Source organism: Aspergillus melleus (assembly GCF_016097325.1).
Source record: "Aspergillus melleus strain CBS 546.65 chromosome Unknown contig1, whole genome shotgun sequence".
NCBI classification, from domain to species: Eukaryota; Fungi; Ascomycota; class Eurotiomycetes; order Eurotiales; family Aspergillaceae; genus Aspergillus; species Aspergillus melleus.
In genome coordinates this window covers 7,816,045-7,838,249 of record NW_025763370.1, presented here as the reverse complement: position 1 = coordinate 7,838,249, position 22,205 = coordinate 7,816,045, and the positions used below count along the sequence as shown (strand labels likewise).

Sequence of the window (22,205 nt, the reverse complement as noted above, 5' to 3'; positions counted from 1 at the left end):
CAACTCCTCCGGTTTAGATGCCTCCGACAAGAGGATCAGCCAAGCCGGCTCGCGATCTTTACCAAACGCACCACCTCCATCGTCGCCGATGAGGAGCCCGTCCTGCTGCACCGCGAGTTCACAGAAAACCCGGACTAGATGGCACGATCGGCATGAAACACGGACCATATATTCCAACATAAGAACTGTGGTAAAAGAATCTTGCCAGCTAGAACTCGGACGTGATTTATGCCGTGCGATAGGATGAATGGTCGGCATCGCAGCGCAGAAACGTCAGGTCTATAAGAAATTCAATAGACGTTCATTGACTATAGCAAGGTAAATACTAAACCATACCATCGTGCCCAAAGCCGCCGCCTGATGAAGGAGCCCCGGACTGTTTGCCGGCCGGCCAAGCATCCGGCGTGCGTGACACCATGATCTCTGTCGTGAGCGTGATGCTGTCCGGGTCGCGAGATGACAATATATATTCCTCACTGAGGTTGCGATTGTCCCCATGAGGATATGCCGTCATCGTCGTCACCGTCGGCACGATTTCTTGAGAGGCCTGGTGCGGTCGTTTCTGACCCGCATCGGCTTCCCAGCCACTCTGGTTACCGCTGCGCAAAGTCTGGGAGGGCTGGTGAGCGGACTGGGACAGCGAATGCAGCCGATAAGGCTTGCTTCCGTAGGTGTACGGTCGAGACTTGGATCGCGAGCCGTAGCTGCCCAAGGCCTGTTTGAAGAGCGGCTTGAGTGTCGGCAGGCTACCGGCCATGATGCCCATGTTGGACTCCACGCTGTATGTACACAGTTTCAAGGTTAGAAGAAGATCACGTTCTGAACAGAGCAGACAGGTGTCTTACACAACCCATATCGTGAGATCTGAATAGTCCCACAGGAAATCTCCAGTGCGGCCGTAGTTCGGGAGAACGGAGACTTTGACGCAGGCGGCGGCGCAGGCGCTGGCGTGACTCCTCGTTAGTATGGACGCGCATATCAATTGAAACTTGTGATAACCTACAAGATTCCAAGCCCCAGAATACACATCAAGGACGCTTTAACTCTGCGATTCACTTGCAAGTGCCTGTTAGGAGCACTTATGTCAGCGAGGGATCGGATGAAAGGGAAGACTCAATGCATACCTAAGCATAAAGACCGGCAGGATAGCAAAGATAAGATCGGTAAGGATGTTGAGTGCTGGAGGGGATTAGAGTCACGCCAAGATTGCTTCCATTGCTTATGCGTCTTACCGGTGTTGGTGTAGCTCAATGCCAGCAGTTGAGGAGGCTGGAGACATTCGGATTTGACTGACTGGTCCCAAATCGTCCGAATGTCTTTGCACTGAAAGATAAGAGTCTAGACTCTGTTAGCTTGCTCACTCTGTATCCATCTTGAGGCATTGGGTTTCACATACAAAAAAGCAGATGGCCGTGTATAGGAACATCAGGACTGGCCCGAATTAGCAGCGCATACGACAAGTCGCGTTCGCCGGACTCACCGATCACTACCCATATGAAGATTTTGTATCCTTTGCGCGGCGCAAAACGCAGGAGGAAAAGCCCGATGGAGATCTTAACCAGACCGATAGCCCACATGTAGATGGCCTGCGTGGCGAAATTCAAATGCGTGGCCGTGGTGGCCGTGTCCAAGACGTAGGCCGTATGCCGGCCGGCGCCGTACTGGACTTCGGGGATTATGATGGCCCATCCGGCGAGAGACTGCGAGCACATGGAAAATGAGTTGATTAGGATATACCCTGCTAGCCCAAAGGATCATCTTACCAGTGCCATAGTTATGATCATTGTGTAATCCTGGATGCCGGTCAGCCGTGGGTGTCGCGCCAGTGGTCATCGGGTCGGTGTTTCTCACGTCAAGTCCAACATTACGAATGATGAACAGACGAACGTAGACACGAGCCAGGACCGTGATGAAGGCACATCCGGTGGCTATGGTGGTCGCGGCGAGAATTCGCGGCCCTTGATTCTCATCGGGCAGGCCCGCGCCTGCTGGGTGGGCAATGTCAGACATGACAGCGGCGGATCGTCGAAGGAGGTCTATCGCAGATCAATCATTGGGAGGGTCTTCGGGGTAAAAGAGAATCTTTCACTCGGAGCTGGAAGCGATCGCCTTTAATTATAGACTGCGCGGCTGGTGGGCGACACCAAGGGAGTATTCGTTGCAACGTTTTGCTGCCGGAGTGCCAGTGCATGTTAAAGCAAGAGACCCAAAAGTGAGGCCCACGAATTCAAAAGCACGAAAATTCAGGAACAGTTCGATCCCTCATGCCCAAGGTCCTTTTGCCTGGGTCCTGGCTCCTGGCCCTACGGCGTGGCGCATCTCAACCAAACTTGCTGCTTCCTGCAAAGTTAATGGTCCACGGAGTGACCCTTCGGAGACCGTCTGCGTTCAGGCCAACTCGCTTTGCTGAACTGAAATTGCGGTCATCTCGCCTAGATTGGCCAGTCGGGTTCAATGGTACGCTACTTTTGGCCTCTGATTTGCTTCCGAGATTATGCCGCAGCTGGATATTGCTGGGAAAGGGTCCGGCGGTTTCAGACCCCTGTGATGTGGGATAACCGATAGTGATAGCAGCCACGTTCTCCATGGCGGTAGACAAGCGGCTTCTTTTAGCCAAAGTCTGTGCCCAAACCTGGCCAATAGGACATCATGCCAGACAGGGTTTCATGAAAACGAGAACTCAATCGCGCGATGGCAGGGTTCACGACTAATTTTGAGCCGAGGCATTTGCCATCCAGGCGACGGACGAGAACGGCTTCCACGCACAGGACTCAGAGGGTAAGTGTGCTCTATGGGCTTCAAGTGAGTATCTGGCATTTGTAAAAATCAATGCAGAGTGCACTCACCCACTCCGCCGAGCGATACGATAGCAATCTGGAGTATCCGTACGTGTACCTTGGATGCTGATCCATTCCGATCGCGGAGGATGGACTGATCCCCAGGGATGTCAATCCCCTTTTTCCACCATCGATGGGTCTGCGTGCAAAGATCCGGCCCTGGACCCAGATCGCACGGGACCGGCGCAAACCCTAAGCAGCCTGCGAGGTCCACCTCCCCCCTTGGCAGATTGCCAAATGCAACCCTGAACGGTCGTCCAGGCCGAGGCTATCACGTCTGGACCGCCGCCCCTCCGGCGATTTGATAGCAAGTCGGTTTTCTTTCTCCCGACCCAGAATAACGCCAGTCGCTTCGCCCCGACAGGAAATCAGGGCTTTCGGCCACTCAGCCGATCAGCGGCGGCGGCGTTGACCCTCCCGGCCTCTGTCCAGCCAGTCAGGAGGCCGGCCGAGCCTGTGTCTATTCTTTAATTACATGCTTAGCTAGATTGATCCCATCGTGATCTGTGCCCCTTCGCCATTATTGGGAAACTGCGTGGGTGACGCTTTAAAATAGACGGTCTTTCCCCGAGCCGATCTGCTTCTCTCCCTGTGATCCTCTCTAGGTTCGAGCTGTCCATCGATCCCGTGCAAGTCTACCCTTTCCAGCTCTTGCTTGCGCATCCTACCCAACCTTTTGACCGTCATGGTGGCCCTGCCAGTGCTCAGTTTGGGGTTGTTGGCGTCGCAGGCCTGGGCAATGCCCGCCGCATCCCAGTCCTCCGCCACGGCGACGCTCCCCGGTAGTGCCTCGACGTCGACCGTGGAGGCCGCCTCCCAGCTGGACCAGCTGGCCGACTTCGCCTACAATGTTACGACGGACAACGTTGGTGGAGGCGCAGAGAGTAAGCGTGGAGGGTGTTCGTTGCAGAACCTGCGCGTCCGACGTAACTGGAGGGCCTTCTCGACGGCGCAGAGGAAGGAGTACATCAACTCCGTGCTGTGCTTGCAGAATTTGCCGGCTCGCACGCCGTCTGATGTGGCCCCCGGTGCCCGGACGCGATACGATGACTTCGTCGCGACGCACATTAACCAAACCATGGAAATTCATTACACGGTACGGCAGCTGCAATTGACCGTGATAGGGGCGGTGTTGGAACTGACGGCAACTTAGGGGACTTTCCTCGCGTGGCATCGCTACTTTATCTACGAATTCGAGCAAGCCCTGCGCGACGAGTGCGGATATACCGGTGACTACCCGTAAGTGTCCCCTCGATGCAAGGCCGCAAAGGGAACGGTCAACTAACGTCTTCTTTCATTCCTACGAACCAGCTACTGGGACTGGGGCGCCGACGTCAACGGCATGGAGCAGTCGCCCGTCTTTGATGGCAGCGAGACGTCCATGTCGGGGAACGGGGCACCCATCCCTAACCAGCCGGACGTGAAGCTGTATCTGGGCGACAACCCGGCCATCGACCTCCCCCCCGGCAGCGGCGGAGGGTGCATCACCAGCGGTCCCTTCAAGGACTACCAGCTTCACCTGGGTCCGGCCGCTCTGTCGCTGCCCGGCGGAAACACCTCGGCCGTGGCAGACCCGCTCGCCTACAACCCGCGCTGCCTGAAGCGCTCGCTGACGACCGAGATCCTGCAGCGCTACAACACCTACCCGAAGATCGTGGACCTGATCTTGGGTAACGACGCCGTCTGGGACTTCCAGATGACGATGCAGGGCATTCCCGGGAGCGGCTCCATTGGCGTGCACGGCGGAGGCCACTATTCCATGGGCGGCGATCCCGGGCGTGACGTCTACGTGAGTCCCGGCGACGTCGCCTTCTGGCACCACCACGGCATGATCGATCGTGTGTGGTGGATCTGGCAGAATCTGGACCTGCCGCGGCGTCGCGACGATATCTCCGGCACCGGCACCTTTATGAACAATCCTCCTTCGCCCAACACCACGCTGGACACCGTCATCGACATCGGCCATGCCAACGGCGGGCCCATCGCTATGCGTGATTTGATGAGCACCACCGCAGGTCCATTCTGCTACGTTTATTTGTAATATGGTGTGGGGATGCGTGTGCCTGCCGGGCGCCGACATGGAGAAGCAAGAATTCTCACAAGTGCCGTTGTAAAATAGTACCATGGGCTTCTTTAGAGAATCAATTACATTTTGTCTTTGTAGCCCTGGAGGCGACAGCTTACCCGTTCTCTAGTCAAGGTTTGGAATAATTGTCTGTCAACCTTGGTTAAAGGAACTGAATAACCGTGGTTCTCTGTCCGAATCTCAAAATTGAGGCTTCCTCACATGGCCTCATCGGATTTGTCGATTCTTTTCTATTGCTTCTTTTGCTTTCAAGGAAGATCCCCCCTGGTTTTGAAAAATATGCCGCCGGTTGAAGTGACATATCGTGCCCGATTCATCGAGAAGGCCCATAAAGATACAGATACTGATCGATCAACATTTAGGCGACACCCAACTTCAAAACTGTCGCGCTGCTCTCCGGCAACCGCTTGGTTCCAATTGAAGGCTGTATTTGGAGGGCCGACCTACCACCGATCGAGGACACGCGGCACAAGGCCTGGAAATGCTGCAGGTACGGCTCGTCGATGACAGCATTCCTCGTCAATCGCTCCGCTGGAATAAAACTGGTTCTGAGCAGGCAGGCATTGTGGGAATGAACATGCTCGTTAAGAAGAAGAATCAGTAGAATAGAAGCAGGGACGGCCCTGGCTAGTAGTGTGGCCAGAGCAAGACTGGGGCAAGATGTCAAGTGTTCCGTCGTTTGCACCTTTCAGGTAGGCAACACCCTGGAATTAATCAATCAATCGATAACATTATTGACATGGAGGATAAATTGAAGCCGATGAAGCCAATCCTGATCGTACGGATAACGATGGCTGTCTATGTCGATGAATCGATTAGTTATGTTGCAGCAACGGATGAGTCAGCCCCAGTAACGTAACGTATTTCACTACCGAGCGGCCACCCCCTACCGAGCGGCCACCTCTGTATTCCCATAGAAAATGGCTATTTTATAGACCTGAATAACACAACCACAATATAATCCTAGAATCTATATAAATAGTATAGTATATAGGTAGGTATCCTTGGGATAAAAAGAGTTTTTTTAAGAATTTTAAATATTTTTTCAAAGCCTATATAGTTACCTTTGTTATAAAATACAAAATTACGACTGTAATTTATATTACCTAAATTATTAGGCTTTATAAAGACTTAACGATAAAATTTATACATTATACGAAGTATTATAATATATAATACTAATTCCTAAACCTTGAATAATATATTGTGGTTGTGTTATTCAGGTCTATAAAATAGCCATTTTCTATGGGAATACAGAGGTGGCCGCTCGGTAGGGGGTGGCCGCTCGGTAGTGAAATACGTTATTTCACAAGCGAGCGGGCCACCTTGTATTCCATATAAAATGCTACTTTTTTATAGTTTAATATCTCAACAACAAAGAGAGAAAACTATATGCTTTAAAAAGAATGATATTAGCTATATCATAGCTATTATATATGTAGCTTATTATAGTTTGACTACTATAATTTACCTTGTAGTATCAGATTATTCCAGAATACTAAAAATACAGGCGTAATTTATTTTACCTACATATATAGTAGAAAGAATTCTTTCAAACTCGAATATATTATTTAAATACATACTCATATCTTATAAATTAAGTTATAGATTATTTGGGCTTTTATTTGTCGAGATATTGAAGTTTAAAAAAGTAGCATTTTATATGGATTACAAGGTGGCCCGCTCGCTTGTGTGGCCCACTCGCTTGTGAAATACGTTAAGTTATGGACAGTCCACACCGCCAGCCGCATGGAGAAATGCCGCCCACCACCTTCTCTTCTCTCTTCTGTCTTCTCTCTTCTTCTTCTTCTTCTTCTTCTTCTCCTTTCACCATCCTTTCACCATCCTCTACCTTGGCATTTGTTCTCCTGCCCCCTGGTCCGGCAATAAGTTCATGAACCTGTGCACCGACATCTATGACATCATGGATCTGGCGCGGGGAACTACGGTGTACATGCCAGGCTACCATGGATTCGTTGCTGACATTGACGTGGGTAAAGCAGGCTAAAGCTTCGATCCCCAGACAGAGCCAGCGCCGTGAACGAACCAAATCTCCGGAAAAATGCAGGACAAGACCGAGGACGCGGGCTACGAAAGGCAAGTGGCCCCGCCAATCGTGCCCTCGCTCCACGTCAGTTGGGCGCCCATGATATCATCGTTCCTCGCATGCTCTGTACAAAACTTCCGCCTCCGCTTTACTCCGTGTACGGGATGGGAAATAGGGAAAAGAAAACACGCAAGCCAACGGAACGCCCCCCTGCCCCATATCGACACTGATTATGGGGCCCGAATACTTCGAGAAGAAGTCCATTGCCAGTTTCTTGCGTCTACTGGTGCGCATGCACACTCCAGTTGATCCTCACCCCGATGAAGTCCTGGCCGTTCCCTCGCGCGACCCCGACCGCACCATCAAAATCCACCTGTACCGCGCCGCCGACACCGCCGAGCCGGCCCCTGCCGTCGTCAACTTTTGCGGCAGCGGATTCACCCTGCGTTATTTCGGCACCGACGACGACTACTGCCATTACATCTCGCGTCGAACGGGACGTACGGTGATGGACGTCAAATATCGTCTGGCGCCCGAAAATCCGTTCAAGGCCGCCTTCGACGATGCCGAGGACGTCGTCAGCTGGGTGCGATCGCAGCCCGACCGCTTCGACCGCGCTTGCCTCTCGCTGTCCGGTTTCAGCGCTGGCGGCAATCTGGCCCTGGCCGTCGTCTCGTCTTCGCCGCTGTTCACGGCCGCCCACGACCCGAACGCCAGCGACGGGTTCCACTCCGTACTCGCCTTCTACGCCCCCATGAACCTGTCGCAGCCCACGCCGGAGAAGCCGCAGATCGACGACCGCAACCTCATCATGCGCAAGATCTTCCCGCACATCTCGCACTTCTGCCACAAATGCCTCAACCCGCAGGAACTGGATACGACCGACCCCCGATTCTCACCCATCTTCGCCGATCCGAACAACTTTCCGTCCAAGGTCCTCATTGTCACGGCGGCCCAGGACCCGTTTGCCGCCGAGGGTGAGGAACTGGTCGAGAAGCTTCGCAAGGTCGAGGGACGCCGGGTCATCTGTCAACGCATGGAACGCTGCCCGCACGGTTGGGATAAGAAGGCCAAGGAGGGCACGCCGCAAGGCGACGCCAAGCGTGAAGCCTATGACCTAGCTGTCGAAATCCTACGCTCGTGAAGAAATCCGGCGGATGGCATTCATACTGGCTGGGCCGTGTTTTTGGACTCCGGCAGTGCACGCACTTCGTCGATGACACTGTTATGTACAAGAATGTTCCTCTAGATACCCATAATGCATGATTGGACAACCGCGCTGGTAACTTGGATTCCAACTTCCCCTGTTCCACGAGCCGTCTTGAGACTAACCGCTGCTAACAGGCAAGCAGGGGGGGGGAACCCCGTCAGCTGCCCGTCGACCACCGCATCCCTGGCTGGGCCTAGGTCGGGGAACTAGTCAACGTGTAGATCGTGGATTTCCTGCACGAGCTTATAGCCATGTGGCTGAATCGATCTCGGATCCAGGGCAGGTACTGCGCCTGGGCCGCGATGAACGCCGGATCGTGGTCCAGTCCCGGATACCGGAGGTACTGGGCCGCGGTGTCGGGGAACGCGCGGCACGTCTGATCGAAATCCTGCTCGGCGAGGTCGGCATACGTCAGAGTGTCATTCAGTCCCTGCACGACGAGCATGGGCGCGGCGAGGCGGTGGGGGCCGGCCCCATTGTATCGAGTTTGCCAGTCCACGACGTCGGGGTGATGCAGCCAGCTGGTATTCTTGTACAATTCGGCCACGGTCAGGTTCCCGTACAGCGCCGACCCCGTCTGCAGGCAGCCTTGGTCGGCCAAGGGAAGGCGACTGGCGACGATGTCGCTCACATAGTCACCTACGCGAATGGAGGGGAGGAGTCGCGCGATCGATTGCAGCACGTAGATGGAAACCACGTCGCCCACCGGCCCGTCGCCCGCCAGGCGGAACGACCGCGGAATCAGCGACAACGGACGCAGGGCAGGCGCTCCGGACACCGCGCCTAGGAACCCGCCCACCGCCGTTCCGGATCGCGCCTGGCGTTCATTCGTGCGCCATGCCGTCAGGCCGCCTTCGCTGTGTCCAACCACCACCCACTCGTGGCTAATGCGCCGGCGCAGCACCTTGCGCGCAGCGACAATAGCAAAGCTGATGTCGGCCGCGTGCAGGGCGCCAGCCTCGTACATGAACCCCTGGGGGATATCGCTGCCTTGTCCGGCATAGTCCGGCGCTATCACCGCATATCCCTGTTGCACCAGCGTGAAGGGGCCTTCCCAGGAGTAATACAGTGCGCGGTGGTTCGAGGGCGCACATTGGCGGGTCCCTCCCGCCGTGCCGTGGGCCCACGCAACCGTTTGCAACGGCCCGTCGTCGCCGGCGGGATTGGCGTACGGTAGCAAGACGAATCCGCTGACGGGGATGGGCCGGCCGTTTAGATCTTCGCTCATGTACAGGAACCGCGAAAGCGTCGTGCCTGGAGGGAGTGACCATTCTTTGGACACGATTGCCGGCGGAAGTTCCTCCCACCGGACAACATCGCCTGCCGCATAGGCCGACAAGTTTTTGGGACTGTCATAGAAGGGGTCCGCGGAGACGTTGCGTCTGACCCATTGGGCTTGCTCGCCCGCCAGGGCAGTCTTGAAGCTGGTCTGACAATCTGCGTCGCAATTCCCGGGGAAGTTGACTGCAGAGAATGCCTTGGAGGTGGCGAGCGAGAAAAGCAACACTAGCTGCAATAAATAGCGATACATACTGTAGAAGAGTCCGACAAGGTCAAACTCGCCACTCAAGCCGATGATGCTAGCGATAAAAGCCTTGGATCTCACGATATTCCCCGCACAATATATACTCGGTGACGATGGCAGTGTGATGACCTACCTCGGCAGGGCTCAGTGCTCCAAATACCGGCGCCATATCCGAGCGACAGACGAGAATCCGATTATCAACGAGGGGAAAAGAACGATTGAAGAAATCCCTCTGTCGAGCAAGTCTGCTGTTGGTGGAATTGACGCAGAGTTGGAGACGGCCAGCGTGGCACTAGACTGCAAATAGCAGGTCGACCCATCGTGAAGATCGACGGATTTCGTTCGGGGCCTACTGCTGCCGACGCTGGCACCGTGGATCTGGGCCCTGGTTCTTCTACGGAGTGTGCTTGACTGGACTCACTGGAGTCACCCACAAAGATTGCTTGCAGTTTCCAAACTATGACGTTCGAGCCTCGGGGACTTGCGAAGCGTTTGGCACCCTGGAACCTGGCCCAACGAATACGACGACCACCAAAGTCAGTCCTCCAAGCGGTGCGCAAGGTGTTCAACCGTGGCGTGGCGTTTTCTTTACAAATCTGCTGCTAGCGATTCCTGCTCCTGGGGTGCATCTTGCTCAACCTGGCTCATATCCGCCCCCGGAGCCACGATTCGGGAGTACTTAACATTTGGTATTTTGTGGACTGCAACAACTCCCCGCTCAGATCACATCCGCGCAAGTTCTATTGCTGATACCGAGTTTGGCTGCGAGACCAGCTTTTTCCGGCGTAGGTCTCTAGCGATTAGAGTCTGCTAGACGAATTGTTCCAATTCACGACCATCTCAACCACCATCTCATAGATAGCGCCCGGGCGGCAATTGCAGACACGGCCATTGTGCTATTTTCAAGGGGCTTTTCGCCTAAGGATTCAAATGTTGTCAGGCTCTGGCCATGGTGATGACAGACAGGAGGTTTCACAGCGATGCCACAAGGGAACGGATTGATCCGAACCTGCTAAGCCGTGCTTCAGCCTTCGAGTCTTCGAGTCTTGCACTGTTCAAGTGGAATCAGGCCCGGAATACGAGCGATGAGTGTTAGTGCCAGCCCGGTGGCTCTTGGCGTCTCAGAGGAGAGAATAACGGTGCCGATCAGTCGCACGAGAGACTGCGAGAGGCTAGCCATACAGCGGTCGCCAGCGGGTCGGTGGGTGGGGGTCAGGGAGCCCAAAGTGTCGGAAGGTCTGCAGTACGGTGTATGGTGAAGACCCTTAGCCTCGTGGTGATGTGATGATCAGCAGGTTTCTCGACAGGATGATTCCCTGCGAAATATAAGACGACCGGGAAAATCCCACGCATAATGTCGTTTCCCGTGTGTCCTGCTCCTCTCCTTCCATCCAGTCCTTCTCATGGTTTCTGTTTCGGCCCTCCTATGTTGGGTGAGCCTGACCCTTTCTGTGCTAGCCACCCAGCCCTGTTATAACCTGGACGGCACCCAGGCCAAGGCCGATGTCCCTTGCCCGGACGGCGAGACCTCGAACTGCTGCAACACAAATGATGTCTGCATGTCCAACGGCCTCTGCTATTTGCAAGGGAAACGAGGATTGGGGCTTTCCCGTGGAAGCTGCACCGACCGCAGCTGGGGGGCAAAATGCTATTCCCCATGCTGTACGTGATCGTTTCGGTAGATATACACTGATGTCAAGGTTGACCTAGTCTTAATCTGTAGCCAACGATAATCGGAACACCGGAATTCCTATAATCAACGTCGGATTCAACGGTAACAATTCGGAATATTGCTGCGGTGCCGTGACGTGGGATGGTAAGGCGGGATGTCTTCATGGTGGTGATTCGTTCCAACTGCCCTTCGGACGCGCCATCGCCGGAGTCGCCGCTTTGGCAGAGCATGGAAACAGCGCAAATGGGTCCAGTTGGAACAGTAGGACAAAGGAGCCGGAGCCAGCGAGTTCGAATCACGACGTCGCCATTGGTGTGGGAGTGGGTGTGCCGCTGGGCGTACTGGCCTTGACTGCCGTTGCTTGGGCTCTGTGGGAACGACGAGCCCGACAGTCGCTGGCACGTAATATTCCTGATCGCAATTATGCTCCGATTCCATGACCACGGCGGCTATGATCACCAAGGAAGTCCACTGGCTGAACTCGCCAACACGGGACTACCGGCACAGGAATTAATGGACACGGGGGGGACAGGTCAAGCCTGATTTTCAGCATCGATAACTAATGGACATGTACGAGTGGTGATACGAGCCCGGGTTAGACTGATAGATTCTAAGGCTGATATACTGGCTTGGTGGAATGAATGGAAAGTCGGAGGGTGGCTTTCCCTTCAATTGAGCTCGCTGTATGTGTCGACTTGATGAAGGCTGGGTCGGACCGTTTACCACCTACACGATGCAAAGCCTAAGGATGATTATGGTTATAATACCCACCGGATTCACTGCGTTTCTGGTTCTTATTTGTGCACTTCCTTCTTCCCTCGTGCGCTCTGTCATTCTCTTTTCTTTTCCTCAGCTCTGTACAACAGCCCGTGGCCCAGATGAAGTGGCGCTAACGTGAGAGATATTGGAGCGCCCATCATACACCATTATTTCTTCTTGACTGTCACTCGCCTGCTTCTGCCGTCGGAATCCATCCTTTAGCGGATACATGTCTCGCGGTCGACTAGGACGCACGCCGCTCGCCGTCGTTGTCGATCTTCCGCGCCATTCGCTCGCTAGGTTTGATGCGCCGGCATACTGGGCGCTATATCCCCAGACACCCGGCGCAAAGCGCGTTAACAATGAATTCAACGCCGTCGCCGACGCCGTCACGATCGCTAGATTGACCTCTACGCCAGACACCGTATGTCCGATGTTATACGTTGGGTCCGGGTTGCCAGGCCGGAATCTCTGCGCGTAGATAGCCAGGCGAGCGATACTGAGGGCGGTTACACTATTCATGGTGAGTGAATATTATCTTAACCAATTTTTCCTAGTGTCACTTACATCACTCCTAAGCAGAGAACACACAAAATGGCCACTTTCTTCCGCCGGCTCATTTGCAGCCGCCAAACAATGATGCATGGTATCAAGAGCAGCCAGACATCGGTGACTATTGTTAAGCCCGCTGACCCCAGGAAGAAGGCAATTTGGTTGAAGCATTTACCTCCTGTGATTGCTAGCCCGTCCTTTATCCCATGCTTGTCCGCTCCTGCAGCGTTCTGCGCTGCTAGGTCCATAGCAGGAGCTTCAAAGACGTATCGCAACGGAGTGCATTGAAATAGATCGGCCAGAAAAATTGCAATGAGCAGTGCCAGGTTGACAGCGGTCAAGGCCCATAGATTCCACCGCACGACAGGACGATGATCTTGCAGACGAAAGAGGAATATGATAATCGAGGCTTTGACAATGGCCAAGATAGGATTGTACAATAGCTGGTTGGCAAGATTGTATTTCTGGCCGGTGACCTTCTGCTCGATGGACTGGGGAGGGATGTCGTAGATGTGGTATCCTTGGTAGGTCAGCCTGGTGTCTGACTTTGGTCAGTAGGGACAAAGCGAACAGATGGGCTGTGACTCATACAGATCCAGATTGTCACTGTCTGCCCGACAGCTAATAACCAGGCCACGACAATCAGACTGTCATCTAGGGCTTCGTGAGCACTCGTCCATAGGGTGTGCCGCAACATAACATGGCCAACTTACCCCAGCCAAACTGCCGGGTCAAGGCTCGGGCCCAGCATCGCAAGCCGACCACCAACGTGCTCATAATGGGGAAGACGAGGATGATAGCATACGCCGCGTCTTGAATAGTCTCAGGCATTGCAACTCACAGCCATACATTGTGTCCTCATGAAGGGGGAAGGGATGGTTACGGTGAGAGCAAAGCAGAAGCAACGTCTTCGTCCAACCCTTCGGTTGAAGGGTGATCAGAATCCCTTTCCTTCTGCAAAGCCTGAACGCCCATACTCCCTGATTCCATGCATATTGAATTTGGAACCTCCGCGCCACAGGGATGGGCATCCTGGTCGTGGTGGGTCAATCCTTGGGGCCCACGATGGCGTGAATCCACCAAATCCGCCGTCCTACAGGCAGATCCAGCGGCATTCCGGTTGGTTCCATGCGAACCTACACGTTCCCACTCTCGAGATTGCGGTCTCCACCAACCTGGGTCAACGGAATGCCTGGCGGTCATGGTCTGATAGTGAGCGGCGCCTCTCCCCGGCCACGATGGTTGGTCTAAAAAGCCCCGTCTTCCCCGTCAACACCCTGGTCGAGGGGTAAAACAAGGACAATTGTTCCTTGCCGGCGATCCCCGACTGATACGGAGTAGTGGAATCCTGTCCGTCATGAAGACCCCTACTCTGGCAATCACGGCCGCCCTCATGGTCGATGCGATTGCGGCTTCATCCTTTGACTTCGAGAGTCACCCACTGCAGGCAGGCGATCTGCAGCATCTGAGGGAGGCGGAGGCGGCCATCTTTCGTCCGGATCAGAACGCGACCGGAATATCAAGTTGCAAGGTCTTTCCTGGCGATCACAATTGGCCAGGAACGCGAGCTTGGGATTTGTTGGACCAACTGACGGACGGGGGTCTCATTGCCTCTGTGCCGCGGGCCTCATCCTGTTATAATGGGCCAAGATACGATGCGACTGACTGCAAGTCTTTAACAGACCAATGGACCGACTCGTATTTCCAGTAAGAATTTCTCCCAGCAGGGAACAAAGTTATCTCTGACCCACACTTCTAGCAACAATGACCCCATTGAGATGCTCTCGCCCGTTTATCAGGGTCTAACCTGTCAGCCGACCACGGACCCTACAGACAACTGCACGCTGGGCGGATATCCAGCCTACGCGGTCAACGTGTCCAGCGTGGCGGACATCCAGCTGGCCATTAACTTTGCCCGCCACACAGGAGTGCGCCTGGTTGTCAAGAATACCGGCCATGATTTTTCGGGGAAGTCTGGCGGTGCCGGCGCGCTGAGCATCTGGACACACCACCTCAAGGGGGTTGAACATATCCCCAGGTATAGCGCTCCGGGGACAAGTTGGACTGGGGCGGCCTTTCGTGTGGGAGCCGGTGTACAGGCCTACGAGCTGTACAAGACGGCCGATGAGCACAAGCTGATGGTTGTGGGTGGCGAAGGACAGGTAAGCTTCTGCGTGATACCGAAATATCTAACAAAACTGCTAATCATGTGAATAGACTGTAGGAGTAGCTGGTAATTTTTTTAAGGTTACTGGTATCGGAGAAAAATTTCTGCTAACGGGCAAGCAGGTGGCTACGTGCTGGGGGGAGGTCATTCCCCCCTTAGTTCCATCCATGGACTTGCAGCAGACCAGGTGCTGTCTATGCAAGTGGTCATGCCTGACGGACAATTCGTGACGGCGTCCTTCGCTGAAAACACAGAGCTCTTCTGGGCTCTCCGTGGTGGCGGCGGCAGCACTTTTGGCGTCGTCACTTCTGTCACCGTCAAGGCTTTCCCTACCACTCCAGTCACCTCGTCGACCTTCACTTGGACCACCGGCGCTAACCTTACCCACGAAACCTTTTGGGCTGGATTCCGCGCCTATCTAGACCTGTTTATCGAACATTCCGACGCCGGAATCTACTCATACTTCTTTATTCTCCCATCCGACGGGGAGTTTACCTTTTTGATGCAGCCATTCTTCGCACCCAACAAGACCGTGGCTGAGACTGAGGTTCTCCTCTCACCCTGGTTCAAGCGACTTCATGAACTAGGTATCCAGTTCACCCCAAAGACCCGGTATTTTAACACGTTCTACGAGGCCTGGAACGCTTCCTTCCCGCTGGAGGTGGTTGAAAAGACCCATGTCGCGACAGGATCCCGTCTGTTCCCCCGTGCCAATTGGGAAGATGAGTCTAAGCTGAACGAAACCTTTTCCGCCATACGCGCTTCCTCAGAGGCCGGTCTCACCTTCATCTCCTTTAACATGGCCCCGACTCTCGCCCGCGGCGGTAACCCAGACAACGCCGTCAACCCTGCCTGGCGCGAGGCTGTCATGCACGCGTTGTCCAGCGTCAACTGGAGCGACGACTCGCCGGTATCCGAGATCAAACAGGTCCGTCACAGCTTTACGCACAAGTATATGCAGCGGTGGCGCGATGTGAGCCCGGGAGCAGGGTCGTACCTGGGCGAGAGCGATCGCATGGAACCAAATTTCCAGCAGTCCTTTTACGGGGACCGTTATGATCGCCTATTGCAGTTGAAGCGAAGGGTGGATCCCTATGATGTGTTCTGGGCTGCTACGGCCGTGGGTAGTGACCGGTGGACGATCAAGACGGCGGATGGCTTACCAACGGAGAATGGGAAATTGTGCCGGACTTAGGTATCCGGCAACTTACAAATTAAATTATCACATCTGTCCCGTAAATTGTGAAGATCAGGAATTGCCTGCCTGCTGAAACTTCCGATGTGTGTTAGCCAGACGTTTAGCGCGTTCTAGCACTCATGCCGGCTACGATGTAGCAAAGTTGATGCCAACAATGAATGAAGTTCCCTGGACGCAACTAGTCGCTGTCAAGGACAAACTGGCCCAGCTGTTGGAGGGCTCCGGTCATCCGCATATTTACGGAGCATTGATCAAATACGCTAAATAAATTGGTGTGCTAGATTAATTGCTTTCTATTCCGCGGCCCGCCGCTACCTACCCAGCCAACTAGTTGCATTAGCACACAGGGAAGGAACGCACTAACTCCTGACTCTATCATTAACTTCTTCCCATTTCTCCGTACTCCGTACTCAAGATGTTGATCACAATCAAACATGTTGGGGTCGGGGTTGTATGCCGTCTATAAGTGATACTTGATGCAGAATATAAAATTGAAAAGTCATAACCACGAGGCGTGTCTTGTGACTGACGCATCCAAGCGGTCGAGCCAAAGTTCAATCGCAGAAAGAAGGGATGAATCGATGAGAATACTTGGTCCCGACCAGATTCCGGGGTTACAGTGGATCCCTTCTGCGTAGCAATGCCTAGTGTTATAATTAAACGTCTTATAACGGGACCGGAAGCGAAACCAAAGGCGTTGTCTAAACCTTTGATTATTCAGTGAAATATAAAAACAGTTGACGACTAGCACACTTGTCCGCCTCGCCTCTGCTTGACAAACGGAATCATCGTCGCATACGCTGCTATTTCCCCGAGGGCTTCCCATGACCAAGACCAGATACGCCCACCATGGTCAAGACTTTTACTACGTTTTAGGGGATTCCCAACTGCGACTAACAGTCGCAAAAATCCAGGAATCCACATTGAGTGGCTTGTCTGTCAAACCTGGCACATAGCATCCAATGGTTTTAGGAACAAGAATGAACCCCGGCTTACCGGATACTCCAGATCGTCTTGTTAGGGTGGTTTGAGTATTGTAAAGCTATCAGTTATCTGGTGTTCGTTCCGTGGTACCAACACTACCTTCAAGACAGGTGAATTCTCTAGAGGGTGTGTTTCGTATTCCCACGTTAGAGCAAATCTGGCGGCATCGCCTTGGTGCACGGAGTCGCTCGGGCCAATTTTCGGGTCATATACCTGACTTATTATTGGCTATCACGGAATGCAGACGAGAGCCACCTCCAATATCTTCCGCTGGAGATCTACGGAGCAAAAGTGTAAATGGTTACGTTGGGATGGAACCATCTATACTAAGAACCAATGTTAGTCGACGAGCGCGACATGATGAAAGATGCGTAGAGATCCTAAAGTCCATGAAACAAAGCGTGGTCATTGAGTGAGCGCCGGTTGGAAAAGCGGCTGGTATATTTCTACTGCCCTTCGATTATTGGTATACAAATTAGGAACTGGAAGGGTGTTTAAGGGCCACTGTCGTGCCTTGTTTCTCTCTAACACTAATGATGCCCAAGCTTAGTCACACCATATTGAATAACTCGCTCTCTTGTTTGATGAAAATATATCTTGCATTGAAATCTAACGAGCGAATTTTACCATCAGATAGTTTCGAGCAAAGAAGAAATCGAATAACAAAAGAGTGTCGTTCCCAACAGCAGCAAACCCTCAACCAATCTTCATATGTCGAAAGTGACCGTTCTGACGTCTTTCCTAGGAGTAGTAGCAGTAGCAGCGTCTAGAGAAAGTGTCAGCAGGCACTCTTCATGTGCAAACCGCAAACCGGGACTTACTGCCAGCCCAATCCGCCACATTCACCCTTCTTATAGTAGCCGCTGTCGCCCTTGCACTTCTTGCACTATAGACAGATTAGCAGTGCCTTAGTACCAGGTTCTTTGGTAGCTTACACGGTCATTGCACAGGTCTCCTCCACCAGTGCCAAGGCAGACATCGTCAATGTTGCAGGCACGGGCCTGCAGAGTGTGTGTCTGATGCTCGGAATCTACAGCCGCACCATAGGCCGAGAGAGCAAAGATGGTGGTGGCGAGGATAGCAGAGAGCTTCATTCTGGATACTGGTGGAATCTGGTAACAGGCTGGGAGATATTGTTGTGAGAGTGATAAAGAGTTGCGGTGATGGATGTTGGATGAAGACCCTGAGAGGGAATTGAGGTCACTATTTATGTTTTTACTGGCGTTTCCAATGTCTAAGCATTCTCGGATTGTTACATTCCCATTTCTATGTATATCGAAGACCTGCTATTCTCGGACTCACCTGAACGCTCGAGCAGAAGCCTCTGGCGTCGTGAATCAATTCCTAAACAAGTAATCATCGTATTTTGGTAGACAGATCACCGTGAAGTATACCGAGTTGGACGTCGAAACGTAGAGTCATCACTCGGAATAGAATATCAGGGTTCGTATTATGGCCGTCGATCATCCTGGGGAAGTCACAATGCAGCCACCGCTTGGTTTCTGTTCAGACATGGGATCGGCACTCCCGGCTCACTCAGCCTCTTCCGCGATGTGAAAATCCTTTCGGTTCACTCGTATTGCGACTTTTTAAACACCAATTGGAGGGGTTCAAGTGGATTTCCAGCCCCGCCTGGAAAACGCTTTCCGGGAGTGCGAGTTTGGCATTATACGTGTGATAATAACCGGTGATATTGCCGGCGATGGATTCTGTCAGACATCTATCCAGGGAATGGAAAATGCATCTCACGGCGTGATACATGTCCCCTTGGTCTCTGGGACCGTCGGGTATCTATTCTTCTTTCTCGCCTACGACCGCCCGAGGCATCAATGCCATCCACCGAGCCAACCAAGACAGAAGTGTATAGTAACAACTATGAAGGTGGTTATTTTTAGCCCGGGTCCACTTGAATCCTAGTGATCACCAAATTCGGCATTAATTCACGAGCCGCCGTTCATTCCTTGGCGGATCGAGTGTTCCTGAAGCCAAGATCTGATCTTGATTTGCATTCGGCATACAAGTGCAATGAGTAGGTTTTCGCCCCTACATTTCGCAATACGAGCCGCTTGTCGATCATGATTCTTGCATGACCACTGAGAGGGTTGGCCTTTTTGGGGTATACGAGAAATAAAAATAGCCTCTCGTGTTCGCGGGATACCGCCATTTCGGTCAGACACGATCTATGCAGCGCGCCCAGAATAAATACCACCTCGCCGAGCTGAGGTCCGTATGTAAACCTGCAACGATCCTTACCTCTCTAAGTTGTGATATTCTCCCCCTCGACCGCAAAATCATCATGAATTTATGGTGGGCTCTCACCTTGGCGTCCGCCGTGTGCGTTCACGCCAGCTCATGGCGCGCCTACTACGGTCTATCTACCGAGGCCTACCAGGCAAAGTTCGACGAAATGGTCGATCAAGGTTACCGACTCAACTCTATCGACGGATATGAAAAGAACAACGAGCCTGCCTTTGCCGTGATTTTTGAGAAAAGACCCACCACCGCCTGGAGGTCGCATTCAGGCATGACCTCTGAGCAATACCACCAAAAGTTCACGAATTACCTCGATCAGGGGTACCATGTCGTTCAGGTCAATGGGTATAACGTGAAGGGGAAAGATTACTACGCTGCAATCTGGGACAAGTCTCCCGTTGGACCCTGGGCCTCGAGACATGGCATGTCTACCGAGTGGATGCAAGCATACTTCGATGAGTACGTCGAAGCAGGATATAGAATGACGCATGTGAGCGGATACGAGGCAGAGCACGAGGCTCGATATGCTGCGGTATGGGAGCAGGGAGGCGGCAAGACAGAGTGGGTGTCGAGGGGAAACCTGACAGCGTCGGAATATCAGTCTACCTGGGACGAGTACGTGCAGAATGGGTACAGGCTGGTTCATATCTCTGGCTATCAGGTCGATGGAGAAGTATATTACTCGGCCATTTTCGACAAGTATGCCTCGGGTCCGTGGGTAGCTCGCCACGCACTGGATTCACCGACCTTCCAATCAGAGTTCGACAAGTACAAGAACCAGGGCTACGTCCTGCGGACCTTCACTGCCTACAATGATGGAAATGAGCCTCGCTTTGCCGGAATCTGGGTGAAGCCGACCTAGCATTCACATGGTAACTGGCAGTCAAGCACTTATCTAGCCCACGGCCCATTCCCTGCCGTATATAGTCTGCAGAATCGAACGATTTACTTGGATCGATGACAGTGTGAATTCCAGGGTTACATCCCCTAAGAATCAAGAGTCCCACTAGTATCAGCATCACAGTATGCGCTCCTAGAGCTCATAAGCTATCACTCCGTCGCGAATCGGTCACCACCCAGGTTCTTGTTTCTCGAATCATTCCAACCTGACTTGACTGACTGGCCGCGTCCCATGCGGGCGAGGTAGAAATGGTCGTCTGATTCCCCTGTCCGGGAGGAATGGGAACCAGATCGTGAGCGTCGCCAGATCCTGTCGTGTGTTCGGTCCGTTGCGAGCGTGAATTCGAGTATTTGCCGTAGGCGGGTTGATATTCGGCACCGGGAATGCGCATGCCGTTAGATTTCATCTGGTTGAGGAAGGGTTTCAACTGTCCCCAACAGGCAGTCATAATGCTCATGCATTGAACAACCTCCATAGCGACGGTGTTGAAGCAGTAATCGTAAGTCGGGTCAGGTAGCGCTGTGAGGTCTTGAATGAGAACCAACTCAGCGATGATGGCACCGATCACCCTAGAAGCAATTTTCGTCGTCAGAACGAGGTCTGTCTAATAGTCTTCAAGCGACGGACGACACCATACAGTACGCGAGTCAGGAAGATACTGGCGAACAAAAACCGCTTTTTAACGGGCGCGTGGAGTCGCACTACCAGAAACAAAGCCTGGAGGATGATAGACAAATCGGTGACTAAATTTGAACCGCAGAAGAAATAGTGCCATGCGACCTGGCCGAATAGCGCAGTTATCAGTATATGCTCTCGTCCTCTTCACAGCAACCTACCATGTTGATGCAATTCCCCTGTCGGTAATCCCATGTCCGACGAGGCTGACATTGAAAGGCCGTCGCAAATAGCGCAGTGAGCGCCCACGCCGCTGTTGATATCTGAACGGTATTCGAAAACAGGTGATCGCGCGGCTTTGGCGAAAGATTTCGGATGAAAAGACAGAGTGATAGCTTTGATGTGTATAGACCAGCGATGTAGAGAATCGTCGCCGAGTATTGAGCCTATGGATTTACGGTCGTCCATGAGAGTCAGTCTCGACCTGAAGAGTGATTGAAAGACACAAAAAGCGACAAACCTTCATAACGGCATCAAATCGCTCCTCGGAGATCTGATTGAAGCGGTCTCCATATCCATTCGCCACGGCCATGGAGACCGCGACTGACTGGGCGGAGCAGAAGATCTGAACCGGTCATTAATGGAACTTCGGGAGGATTTTTAGGAATCAAGCAGAGAGACCCATACCACCGAGACGATTATCAGGTAGTCATCGGTGGTGAACCGATGGACGGTCCGATATTTGCTGATCAGCCGCGACAAGACGCTGAGAATCGCCGCCGTCAGAAGCGCCCACGTCGAGGCGCTCACCGTCGGATTTCTGCTTCCATCTGCAAATCGTCCCATGAAGGGCAACTTTGAGTCGCTGCAGCAGCATCCGGAGACATGTTGCCGTCTGCAGAGCTGCCCAGATTCCCCTGACTATACATATTGACCGTCAGCCTCGGGCGTACTTTCTCGCTCTCACGCCCCCTCTTTCGAGGATTCTCGCGCTTCTTCTTTGATTACGCCATGCGCCAAGCAACAGGGGAGCGATGCGGGTGTCCGACTGAATGTTCTGGTCTGTTGGTTGGCTTTCGTTTGCCTCTCTCCTCGAATGGCGGCGCGGGAGAGCTGCGCCGCCCAATGTCCGCCCCCTAAGACCCTACTCCCCCCCCGGCCAGCACCCTTCGCATTCGCTGAGGGAAACAAGGATCTGACAGGGCATCGAGTCCTTCACCCTGCACCCGCTAGACACGACGGACCCCTTTTAGTGCGACGGCGGACGGGAAGATCCTGGTTCGTGAGCCGGCCCATGCGCGCCGGCGTCGAGGGATCGTCAACACGAACGTGATAACACTCTCGCTCGTGAGCCAGGTGCCAATGACACCTCTCGCCCTTGCCCTTGGCATGGGGGCCC

General features: G+C 53.3%; 11 protein-coding genes across 11 annotated transcripts; 6 read left to right on the top strand and 5 right to left on the bottom strand.

The window, feature by feature from the left end:
- Positions 1-325: 325 nt before the first annotated feature.
- On the bottom strand, positions 326-2,010 carry LDX57_002832 (uncharacterized protein; the record flags this gene model as incomplete). The annotated part of the gene is made up of 9 exons (XM_046084479.1): positions 326-779; positions 846-944; positions 1,004-1,066; positions 1,125-1,179; positions 1,233-1,338; positions 1,397-1,431; positions 1,481-1,700; positions 1,764-1,793; positions 1,852-2,010. 9 exons carry the CDS (start codon positions 2,008-2,010, stop codon positions 326-328), a joined length of 1,221 nt encoding a protein of 406 aa, XP_045940442.1.
- A 1,089-nt stretch (positions 2,011-3,099) lies between these two features.
- On the top strand, positions 3,100-5,792 carry LDX57_002831 (tyrosinase family protein). The gene is made up of 3 exons (XM_046084478.1): positions 3,100-3,933; positions 3,991-4,076; positions 4,149-5,792. Exons 1-3 carry the CDS (start codon positions 3,523-3,525, stop codon positions 4,876-4,878), a joined length of 1,227 nt encoding a protein of 408 aa, XP_045940441.1. The 5' UTR covers positions 3,100-3,522; the 3' UTR covers positions 4,879-5,792.
- Positions 5,793-7,202: 1,410 nt separating this feature from the next.
- Positions 7,203-8,114, top strand: LDX57_002830 (alpha/beta hydrolase; the record flags this gene model as incomplete). The annotated part of the gene is made up of 1 exon (XM_046084477.1): positions 7,203-8,114. The coding sequence occupies one exon, from the start codon at positions 7,203-7,205 to the stop codon at positions 8,112-8,114; it is 912 nt and encodes a 303-aa protein (XP_045940440.1).
- A 259-nt stretch (positions 8,115-8,373) lies between these two features.
- Positions 8,374-9,711, bottom strand: LDX57_002829 (alpha/beta hydrolase; the record flags this gene model as incomplete). Its single annotated transcript, XM_046084476.1, has 1 exon — positions 8,374-9,711. One exon carries the CDS (start codon positions 9,709-9,711, stop codon positions 8,374-8,376), a length of 1,338 nt encoding a protein of 445 aa, XP_045940439.1.
- Positions 9,712-11,108: 1,397 nt separating this feature from the next.
- Positions 11,109-11,817, top strand: LDX57_002828 (uncharacterized protein; the record flags this gene model as incomplete). The annotated part of the gene is made up of 2 exons (XM_046084475.1): positions 11,109-11,367; positions 11,429-11,817. 2 exons carry the CDS (start codon positions 11,109-11,111, stop codon positions 11,815-11,817), a joined length of 648 nt encoding a protein of 215 aa, XP_045940438.1.
- Positions 11,818-12,226: 409 nt separating this feature from the next.
- Positions 12,227-13,519, bottom strand: LDX57_002827 (uncharacterized protein; the record flags this gene model as incomplete). Its single annotated transcript, XM_046084474.1, has 4 exons — positions 12,227-12,650; positions 12,704-13,229; positions 13,280-13,342; positions 13,402-13,519. 4 exons carry the CDS (start codon positions 13,517-13,519, stop codon positions 12,227-12,229), a joined length of 1,131 nt encoding a protein of 376 aa, XP_045940437.1.
- A 526-nt stretch (positions 13,520-14,045) lies between these two features.
- On the top strand, positions 14,046-14,901 carry LDX57_002826 (uncharacterized protein; the record flags this gene model as incomplete). Its single annotated transcript, XM_046084473.1, has 2 exons — positions 14,046-14,395; positions 14,448-14,901. The coding sequence occupies 2 exons, from the start codon at positions 14,046-14,048 to the stop codon at positions 14,899-14,901; spliced, it is 804 nt and encodes a 267-aa protein (XP_045940436.1).
- A 162-nt stretch (positions 14,902-15,063) lies between these two features.
- LDX57_002825 (uncharacterized protein) lies at positions 15,064-16,050 on the top strand (the record flags this gene model as incomplete). Its single annotated transcript, XM_046084472.1, has 1 exon — positions 15,064-16,050. The coding sequence occupies one exon, from the start codon at positions 15,064-15,066 to the stop codon at positions 16,048-16,050; it is 987 nt and encodes a 328-aa protein (XP_045940435.1).
- Positions 16,051-17,778: 1,728 nt separating this feature from the next.
- On the bottom strand, positions 17,779-18,131 carry LDX57_002824 (uncharacterized protein; the record flags this gene model as incomplete). Its single annotated transcript, XM_046084471.1, has 3 exons — positions 17,779-17,803; positions 17,859-17,923; positions 17,973-18,131. The coding sequence occupies 3 exons, from the start codon at positions 18,129-18,131 to the stop codon at positions 17,779-17,781; spliced, it is 249 nt and encodes an 82-aa protein (XP_045940434.1).
- Positions 18,132-19,333: 1,202 nt separating this feature from the next.
- Positions 19,334-20,152, top strand: LDX57_002823 (uncharacterized protein; the record flags this gene model as incomplete). The annotated part of the gene is made up of 1 exon (XM_046084470.1): positions 19,334-20,152. One exon carries the CDS (start codon positions 19,334-19,336, stop codon positions 20,150-20,152), a length of 819 nt encoding a protein of 272 aa, XP_045940433.1.
- Positions 20,153-20,330: 178 nt separating this feature from the next.
- On the bottom strand, positions 20,331-21,652 carry LDX57_002822 (uncharacterized protein; the record flags this gene model as incomplete). Its single annotated transcript, XM_046084469.1, has 5 exons — positions 20,331-20,760; positions 20,829-20,971; positions 21,028-21,252; positions 21,327-21,431; positions 21,494-21,652. The coding sequence occupies 5 exons, from the start codon at positions 21,650-21,652 to the stop codon at positions 20,331-20,333; spliced, it is 1,062 nt and encodes a 353-aa protein (XP_045940432.1).
- Positions 21,653-22,205: the final 553 nt, after the last annotated feature.

Coding starts and splice junctions, on each gene's coding strand:
- LDX57_002831 (XM_046084478.1), top strand. CDS start 3,523: ATGGTGGCCCTGCCAGTGCTCAGTTTGGGGTTGTTGGCGTCGCAGGCC. Junction 3,934..3,990: donor CCATGGAAATTCATTACACG/GTACGGCAGCTG, acceptor ACGGCAACTTAG/GGGACTTTCCTCGCGTGGCA. Junction 4,077..4,148: donor GGATATACCGGTGACTACCC/GTAAGTGTCCCC, acceptor CCTACGAACCAG/CTACTGGGACTGGGGCGCCG.